The sequence below is a fragment of the Callorhinus ursinus genome, unplaced genomic scaffold (assembly GCF_003265705.2).
Source record: "Callorhinus ursinus isolate GAN/ISIS: 27379988/994484 unplaced genomic scaffold, GSC_fseal_2.0 scaffold5, whole genome shotgun sequence".
In the NCBI taxonomy this organism is placed as follows: Eukaryota; Metazoa; Chordata; class Mammalia; order Carnivora; family Otariidae; genus Callorhinus; species Callorhinus ursinus.
Window position 1 is genome coordinate 71,439,154 of NW_027397067.1, and position 10,007 is coordinate 71,449,160.

Genomic DNA, 10,007 nt, shown 5'->3' on the forward strand with positions numbered 1-10,007 from the left:
GGCTGGCGCGGGCCTGCGGGCTGGGACTCCTGGGCCGGGCCCTCCGCAGAGCCTTGTCTGGTGGTGGGAACTTGCCAGCGACGCCGCACAGCACAGCGAAGAACCGGAGTCCTTTCACGGTAGGAAGCATCTCCGCCAAAACTCGCACGACCCGACACGGCCGTGACGTGGAGGAGCTGTGAAGGAGTGCGCGTGCGCGTGCGTCCGTGCGTCCGTGCGTGTGCGTGCCTTGCGCGCGCAGGGCGAGGGAGAGGAAGAAGCTGAGGACTCGTGGGGGCTTCCGGTCTTGGACCCCCCCCGCTCGGTTCTCTTTACTTGGCGGAGCCCTCCGCAGCCGAAACAAAACCCCGGACAGAGCCCCTGGTTTTGCCCAGGCGTCGCAGTCACAGTGTATGTTCGTTTCCACTGATAAAACTTACCTAACAGTGGCCTTTGTAAAAAAAATTAACAAAAGTCTCAGAAATGTATGAAGAACGCTTCAATCTCCTAAGTCCACTACCCAGATATAAGCAGTATTGACATTTTGGTAACATTTGCCCATCAGTGTTATTCCCATGCATTCATACAAATCATCTTGCAGGTAGCTGTGTGAACTTAGGCCAAGTTTCTTAACCTCTCTGAACTTCTGTTTCCTCTCCTGTAAAGCAGGGGTAAAAATACCTCCACGTTAGAGAATATCATCAAAAAGACGTGACTGCCAATTGACCTGTGACCTGGACCCAGGCGCTCCCAGGCTCCTCCTCACCCCCTACCCTGTCCTTGGAATGAAGGTTACGCTTGCCTTTCCTGCTCTCAGAGGCTGTCTCAAGGACATAGCCTTGAGATGGTGATGTGATGTTGAAAACACCTACATGGTGTATAAATGAGCACAGTTAGGGCCTCTTTATAAACTTTTAAGATTTGGAGGGCAGATGCAGGGATCCATTCGTCTTGTTGCCGCCCAACACAAGACCCGTATGTAAGTTCCCTTCACTGATATTAAAACTAACCCCCTGGAGTGGCCTGCCGCTTCCTTAGGTCTCTCTCCCTGCCCTCTCACTACAGGGGTCAGTTTCAGATCATACCCAGGAAGCTGAAGCTCCCAAGAGGGTTGTGAACCAGCACTCCATGTGTTTGTACCCCTTCAATAACATGCTCACATGCAGTGGCCCCTCAGAACTATTTTCCTCCCTTTGTAGGACCCTGTAGAGAGCCCACCCTAACAGTTCTCACAGGAAGGCCCTTGTCTAAAATCCCCTTTCAGCAGCTAAGTCAGAGTCTCCAGGAGCTGTGAGCTTGTGGCCAGCAGAGGAGGCAGGATAGTTGAGCTGCCTTGTAGCCATGGGAGTCTGAAAGAAGAAGCATCTCTCTGCCTTTGACCATCCCCGTGCAGCTCTCCCCTTTCTTTGGACCTCCCAAAAGCACATAGGGCACAGCCTGGAGGCCAGTGTTGCCTGAGCAGCTTTTCCAGGTCTGAGGTGAGACCTTAGAAATAGGGAGAATGGGTCATAAAGCCACCAACAGGCAGAAGGGGGACCAGAACCCATACAGTGGAGTCTTTCCCCTACCCAAACCGTTTTGGTGTCCACCTTCCATGCCCCTCCCATCTCCCAGCCTCTCGCCACCTAATGCTCCTGGAGAAATACTCCCGCACTGGGCCAACGGGGCCAGAATCTCAGGGCAAAAGCCCTCAACTAGTGAAAAATGCTAGTGCTTACTGAGCCAGAGATAATCTCCCTGCTCCTGCAAAATATGTGCCACTCACCTCCTTCCCACTTCCTTCCCACCCCATCCCTCCTTGCAGGTGTTCAAGCCCCAAACTTGGATCATTCTTGACTCCGATCTGCTGGGGACACCTGTGGCTCTCCCTCAAACTATATACCGGATCTCATTCCTTCTCACCACACCCACTGCAATGATCTGCCGTTATTTCTTGCCTCGATTAACTGCCTCTTGCAATTCCTTAATTGGTCTCCTTGCTTCTGTCTTGCCTCATCTCAGTCTGTTCTTGGCAGTTAGAGAGTTAGAGTTAAACCTTACCAAAGATATCAGTTTATATCAGTCCTCACTCAGAGCCCTCTGATGACTCAGAGCAAAGGCCAAAGTCTTCTGGTGGCTGCTATGGCTTTATGTGATGCGATCCCATTACCCCTCTGACCGCACCTCCCTCCCTGGCCCCCACTGCCCCTCAGGCACTGTTTTGCTTTGAGGGTTCTGCACTTGCTCTCAGCTCTGCCTATCCAGGACCCCTTTCCGCAGACACCCTCACTGCTAACTGCCTTCCCTCCTTCAGTCCCAGCTCACATGCTACCTTCTTTACGACACCTACCCTTGTCCACCCTACTGAATTGCTAACTGGTCCTCCGCCCAGCACTCCCAGTCTCCCTTAATTTTCCCATAGGCCTTAGTATCTTCAACTGTACTGTATAATGATTGAAATCATTCTAGTAATTAATTACATCTAGACACTGGGAATACAACAGTGCAGGGAACAGACCTGGCCCTCCTCGAATGGAACTGACCATCTGGGGTGTGACACACAGGCACTAAACAAAAGTTCCACGATCCCTTTGCTGATTCTTGCCATGATGATGATGTGTAGGAGACTGCCGACACTGCTTAGGGGAATCTAGGGCCTCCTCAGAGCTGAACATGCCCTAGGATTCCACTTTGATCAAGCACATTGATCAACAGCATGACTTTCCCAGGTGTCACTGACAAATGTGCTACTTTGGGAGATATGTCTGAGGGCAGAGGGAGAAGGATTGACAAGGGTGGCAAGAACAGCAGGGCCCAGGCCTCCTATTGTTGTAACCTTAGACCAACCGCAGATGGGCACTGGTGGATAAATACTACCCTTGTCTGCCTCCAGAAGGACAGATCCAAGGGGCTTTCTACAAAGCTCCCCAGAAGGGCCAGGGGCACAGAGTCCCAACATGAGAACCCAGCCTTGTATTGACTTTCCCTCCTGGCCTGTTTCACTCTGCCAGGCCCCTGGTTCTGCTCCCTGGGACCTCCTCCCACAATAACCCCACAGCACACAGCCCTTGCTTATGTTCTGCTTCCCATGGACAGCCCAGGCTAGAACAGCAGGTTCAGTGATAAGTGAAGCAGAGACAAAAACAGAGTAAGGGTAGTGCGGAGTGTCTGGGAGGTTGTCATTTTCAACAGCAGGGGTCAAGGTAGGCCTCCCTGGTAGGTAACACCTGCACAAAGACAGAGGGCATAACCCACCCGCAATCCCAGTAGGGGGACCTGCCACTGCAAAGGACTTGGGACAGCGGAGTGACCACCCTGTGCTCAAGGAACAGCAAGCTTAGCCTGGCCAGGGGTGATGGACGCGAAGTGAAGGAGACACATGATACTTGCACACATGCATGAAGGCTCATCCTCACACCATTGTTTACAACAGTCTGGAAAGAACCGGAGTCCATCAAACAGAGGGATGGTTAAGTAAGTTATAGTACATCCATACAATGGAATACTACACAGCATTCAAGAAGAATGAAAACACTCTTTATATAAAAATATGGAACAATTTCCAATTCATATTAAATGAATAAAGCAAAATGTGGAATGGTGCATATAGGAAGTTGCATTTGGGTAAAGGCATGGAAGAATAAATATGAATGACATAAAATTTGAACCTAAGTCTATAACACTTACAAAAGCCATACAATTTCTCCTACAACCACACATCATTGAGGAATTTCTCAAAAAAAAAAAAATCTTGAATGATCCTGGTGTTTTGTGTCAACACAATATTCAGACCACACCATGGAGAATATACACCCAATATTTGCTTTTACTGTGGCTTCTTCTATCCGAATACCCCCTCTGAACACCCAGAACATGCTGCCCTCCTCCATTCAGGCCCTGCCCGGAACCCATCATTACAGTTCTAAGACACAGTCTAAGTGAGCTCTGGAGAGGTACTTAGTAAATGTTGACAGACATACAGATGTGCTTGTGAACAGACTGACTGAAGCAATGTATCAGTACACTGGAGTTTGATGCTTAAAAATCATTGTGTTGCTAATTTTCATTTCAAATAGGCAGTTCACTGCCTCTCCATTTATTATAGGATCACAGTGTTTATTAGTTATAGGATCTTTAAAGGGTTCATTAAAATTGAGCAGCTTTGCCTAGCACCCTCACTGACTGAGGGAAGTAGAACTGGTACTGTTGGCTACTCTAGAAATGGAAAACAATACACGTTAATGGACAGGACACTTGGAATAGACTGCATTGTTTTTAATAGTTAAATGTCACGATGGACATAATGAGATTGACAGCGAGCACTTTTGATACGTACAGGACATTACAGGCATTATCTGGCATAATCCTCAGGGCCACTGTAGAGGGGTAGGTATCTCGAGTGTTACCCATTTTGTAAATGAGGACGTGGACTCAACCAAAGTCACACTGAGTTAAACTCCAGTCCACCAACTCCAAAGTCTGTTTTAACTGTTCACATTCCTACTGCCTTTTGCAGATAGTATATACAAGACATGTAGTATATGATGTGGAAGCAAACATTAGAGATTTTGTTTCAATTCTCTCATTTTACTGATGAGGCAGAGTTCCAAAGAAATGATGTGGCTTGGGTTTCCTGACTCTTCATGCACAGATCCTTCTATGCATTCTTCTATGCATCACAATGTACAGAGCCTGAAATATGCTCGGTAAGGGATTATTTCATAAGAATTTATGGGATGGAGTTGACTGCAATCTCAAATGGAACCAGAATGGCATTTTTAACTCAAAAGACCTAGATTTGAGCAAAAATGCTAACTATCTTTATGACAAGTCTAAAATATTTGGAGCAATCTTAAAATAGTCAAGTGCTTTTTAATCCCAATCTGTAAGGGGAAAATAGCTGATTGAAATGTTCTAGTCATTCACATTGAGGGCTGTAGAAATGGGGCAGTGGCGAACAGAGTCATGATGCAATGGGTACTTTGTATCATGAGGGAAGACGCACAGGCACTGGACTGAGAGGAGCAGAAAGATACTGAGCAGAACTGTGTTTTCGAGGGGAGATGGGGCTAGAGGAGGCCGGCTTTTGAGTGACGTTAAGATTTACCGACGCGGAGCAGGGTTCCAGCTCCCTCCAGTTCGCAGGGCAGACCCTGCCAACTCACCCTGGCCCTCTTTCTTGATGAGCCCATGGTCAGTCCCATAATCCTTCACTCTAGGACAGATGTTACGAATAAGAGATCAGACTTGGTAGGTGGGAAGTTGACGATTTTTTCTCTTTCGCCATCTGAACGGCAACCATTAGACCCGAAATTAAATCCGCGGCAGCAGGGATGGCTCCTTTTATCACACTGCAGCACTGCACTTCTATCACCCCCAGTTCTCAAATAAACCTGCTCTTGTAACTAGCAGAGGGGTCGGCAAACTCTTTCTGTAAAGGGCCAGATAGTAAGTATTTTAGCCTCTGAGGGCTGCATGGCTTGTCACAAGAATTCCATTCTGCTGTTGTAGTGCAAAAATAGCCAAAAATAATATGTAAACAAGTGAGTGAGGCTGTGTTCCAATAAAATTTTATTTATGGACACTGGAATTTGAATTTCATATACTTTACATATGCCATGAAATATTCTTTTGATTTTTCTCAACCTTGTAAAAATGTAAAAAACTATTCTTAGTTCACAGGCTGTACAAAAATAGGAGGTGGGCAGATTGGCCCGCAGACCAGTTTGCTAGCCCTCAGTCTGGAGTTAGAGATTTCTCTACTTCTCCAATATGCAGAACATGAGCTGTTCTGACCGCAAAGGCCAGTATTGCTTTCTCTCTTCCAGCTGCCTCATTATTTTTTACTTGTATTCATTCACTACATTCGAGCATTCTCTTGGCCCCTACTCCAATCTGGGTACTGCGCAGGATCCTTGGGGCACTGAGGGAAAAATCAGACATGGCTCTTATCCGAGTTCTCACAGCATCAGAAAAGCCACCCACAAGTGCAGTCAAGTATCAGAGGTGTTGGAACAAGATACCGGTGTTGGATTCCCGGGGCTGCCATAGCAAATTACTACAAATGTGGTAGAAATGTGTCCTCTCACGGTCCTGGAGACCGGAAGTCTGAAGTCAAGGTGGCGGCGGCAGGGTTGGTTCCTTCTGGAGACTCCCTTCTTCTGGAGGGAGAAATCTGTCCCATGACTCTCTTCCAGCTTCGGGTGATTGCCAGCCATTCTCAGTTCCATGGCTTGTCGATATGCACTGCTCCTATCTGCCTCTACCTTCACATGGCCTTTTGCTGTGTGTTTCCCCTTCTTTTCTCTTACAAGGATTTGTCATTGGATTTAGGGCCTACTCTAATTCAGGATGGTCTCATCTCCAGACCCTTGATTTTATCTGCAAATACCCTTGTTCCAAGTAAGGTTGTATTTTCAGGTTCCAGGTAGACATATCTTTTAGGAGGCCACTATTTAACCCATTACACTACTCTTAGAAGACTGGGGTTAATGTTATCCTGAAGGCTTCATGAAGGTCTTAAAAACTGAGAGCTGCTGCTCATCGGATGGACATGAGGGAGGAAGGGAAGGGCAGGCTTGGGGACCAGCCAGAGTTAGGGAGGTGTGGTGCCGCAATGCAACTTAGAAACTGCAGGCAGCTGAGCCTGGCTGAAGAAGAGCAGGGTATGCACCAGGAGCACGTGAGACCAAGGCCAAGGAGGTCAGCAGGGAGTCCACGGTGGCACTGTGGGCATCAGGACCCAGCACTATTAAGCCAGAAGGATTTGGTGGAAGCCTCTGGGACTCCCTCCACTTCAAATGCACCAGAGCTCAGACACTCAAGACACTCATCACACCCCCAGCACAGTGGGACTAGACAAGCTTTAAGCTGTTTCTCCCAATCAGGACATTTCGATCTCATGATTAAGGTTTTGTGATCTTTAAATAACATACACGCTGGTTTTCTACCACGAGTGTCAAGGCCTGTGGCTTCAAGCCCCTCTTACGCACACGCTCCTCCCAGTGCTGAGAGCTGCTCTTCCTGCCGCCCTCTTGCTCCTGGAGGCTGTGAGTCAGGCAAGTGCAGTTTTCCCCCTATTACTGCAACCATACGAGAGTCAATCAAGAGTACGAGGCAGTTAATGACAAGATCAACGGTCTTACTGCATTTAGCAAGATTTTAAAAGCAATCAAAACTACCTACACAGACAATAATGAAGAAAAATACTATTACAAAGAAGAGGAAGTATTTGATGTGTGTATGTACTCCACTAAAATAACACAGGGAAGGCTTTACAAGCTTAAAAACAAAACGCCAGTAAACCAAGCCACACTTAGAAAAATGAAAGCTGATTTTTATTTTATCATCAACAGCCATTCTTTAAACATGAACATGCATACGTAATATTCTACGCACACATCACAGTTTTTAACGTTAGTTAATAAAGGTTAAACACACAACATACATCCTTACAAAAAAAGTCAAATGCAAACTTAAAACTTTAAACAAAAGTCTTACTAATTTAAAAAAAGTTTGTGTTGGGTACCATTTGTACAACACAAGTTAATTTAAACATTTTCATTTTGGCTGCACATGAAAAAAGCGGCAGTAGAAAATAAAGTCATTGAGGGTTTTTAAATAGCAGAATAGGCAGTTTTGCCATGCAGGAGAAGCAATATTAAATATTAGTTTTCAAAAAAAATCCACATTTAAAAATATTTAGTTCAAGTCACAGAATTTTTCTCAGTAGAGACCCCAATGCAATGCATAATTAGCTGCCTTAGATGGCCGGTTTGAAAGGACAATATCCCTTCAGAGTATAACTTTACTGATTTTGGCACAGAAAAGAAGTCTTAAGAACGAGAACATGATTAAAAAAGAGGGAAGAGGGAACATAGGCAAGAAATAAAAAGCAAGAGTACATGAGATAGTAATTGTAATCACTAAAAACTGAGCATTCCCAGTCACTGCAGAATACTGTCTTCCATCCACAGCAGGTGCGCACTCCACGGCTGTTACTGCAGCATGGACTTGATTTGCTTGGAGGTAGTCTCATCATTCAAATGTTTTGTTGTGTACCTAAAAGTAAACAAACAAAAACAGCAATTTTAGGGAATTTAAAAAAAATCATTATCTGCACTCACTGGTTTCTAGTATTACAAGATGAGCAAATAGGCCAATCTTCCCTCACAGAATCGTGCCCTTGATTTCTAGCTTCAACTGGGTTCAGGTTCTGCCTTGCTTAGCCTCCCTACCAGCTTTTAAATAGAAGATCCAAGAACTTTGTAGCTGAGTCACAAGTGGTTAAATTCTAAAGGAAACACTCAAGCTGCACCTCTCACTCAGAGGAAAACAGTCCTTGCTCCATCTCAGGCATTGACAAATTATAGCCGGTGGCCCAATCTAACCCACTACCTATTTTTGTATGGGCTGTGAGTGAAGTATATTTTTATAATTTTAAATTAATGCAGAAAGAAATCAAAATAATAATATTTCACGTTAACATGGAAATTATATGAAATGCAAATTTCAGTGTTTTTATAAGAAGTTTTAATGGAAGACAGCCATACTGATTTACTTCGGTATTACCTATGGTTACCTTCTTGCTACAGTGGCAAAGTAGATGTGACAGAAACCATGTGGCTCCAAACCCTAAAATGTCTGTTTACCCTCTAGCCCTTTACAGAGAAATATGCTGAGCTCCCTTCTAATCCCAAACTGTCACATCCCAAAATGTCTCAATACTCTAAGTGCCTTGTTTCCAGCTAGATGTGTTTTGCTATAGGCATGTAAACCTAAGAATCATAAAAAGAGTGATCACTGGTTTATGAGAAGATTCACCACAGGAGCCCTTTAATAGCCCAAAGTCAGTGAGTAAGCCTGCGTGTCCGACTCTGTTCCAGGAGCTTACAACCTGGCAGGGCAGACAGATGGTAATATACTCATACCAGGGGCAAAGGAGGAAAATACCAAGTGGGGCCTTACAAACAGGTTATTCTAAGTGCAGTGAAAGCAGTGGAGGATATTAGGTGGGATTTCACTTAGGTTCTGGAAGGACTGCTCTGGCTGCAGAGGAAGAACTGTAGGGAGCAGAGGAACAGCACAGGGACCAAGCAGGGCGCTGTTCCAGGGGCCTCAGGGAGGGATGACCAAGGCCTGGACCAGATGAGAAGCTATGGATACAGATGTTCAGTGCGTGAATGTGGGACAGTTCAGACAGAACTTAATGCTGGATCAGTTAATTTGGCTTATAAGAATTTCACATATAATCTTTAAGGAATATATCATTTTAAGCAAGTATACACAGATGGTCTTTGTGTCTTCAAGAAATTTAAACCCAATTTTTGTTAGTTTCATTTCAAATCAATTTAAAAATTGAAGAAAGCACCTGAAGCTCAATTAATTGGTACTTGTGGAAGGAAGACAAGAAAATAAGCAGCCAGGCTGGAAAAACAATCCATAAAGGAATATTTACATTAAGTGGCAGGTGATGTAGCCAACACTAAAGCCTTGTTTTCTTTTCCAAGTGCAGATAAAGTATATTTAGCTGCACACAATCCTACTGATGTCAGGAAAGAAAAATGTTTAACATCCTTCTCTTCATTTCTGTTTTTCCCCCTTTCCTTTATGCGCCTGAATAGGGGAGAGGGCCACACAAGGGGCACACCAACATTTCTACACAGATGGTTTTAAGTACCACTACTCAGCAATGTTCTGGGACATTCCAGGAGTTCTGAGTGCTTTCCTCTCTACCAGACACAAGTTCTTGCTGCTTCTGCAGGATGTGATCATGCACTTCCAGCAGTTCTCAGATCCTTGCCCTGAACGATGCTGACTGGGAGGCAGGCCTGTCACATCACCTCATTCTTCTCAAGAAATGGCCAGGAATTAGGGCATGTGGGTGGCTCAGTCGATTAAGTATCTGACTCTTGATTTCAGCTCAGGTCACGATCTTGGGGCTGTGAGATCGAGCCCCGTGTCCAACTGTGTACTGGGCGTGGAGCCTGCTTGGAATTCTCCCTCTCCCTCTGCACCTCCGTCTCTAAACAAACAAAACCAAAACAAAA

The 10,007-nt window shown here is 45.4% G+C and overlaps 1 protein-coding gene across 11 annotated transcripts in view; it reads right to left on the minus strand.

The window, feature by feature from the left end:
* Positions 1–7,273: 7,273 nt before the first annotated feature.
* The window catches only part of CYRIB (CYFIP related Rac1 interactor B), a 142,770-nt gene continuing 140,036 nt past the window's right edge, over positions 7,274–10,007 (minus strand). For all 11 annotated transcript variants that reach the window (XM_073893202.1, XM_025871125.2, XM_025871123.2 and 8 more), the window contains one exon: positions 7,274–8,019. In XM_073893202.1, the coding sequence (XP_073749303.1) occupies positions 7,956–8,019 (64 nt within the window). In that variant the 3' untranslated portion in view covers positions 7,274–7,955. The remainder of the gene's footprint in view (positions 8,020–10,007) is intronic.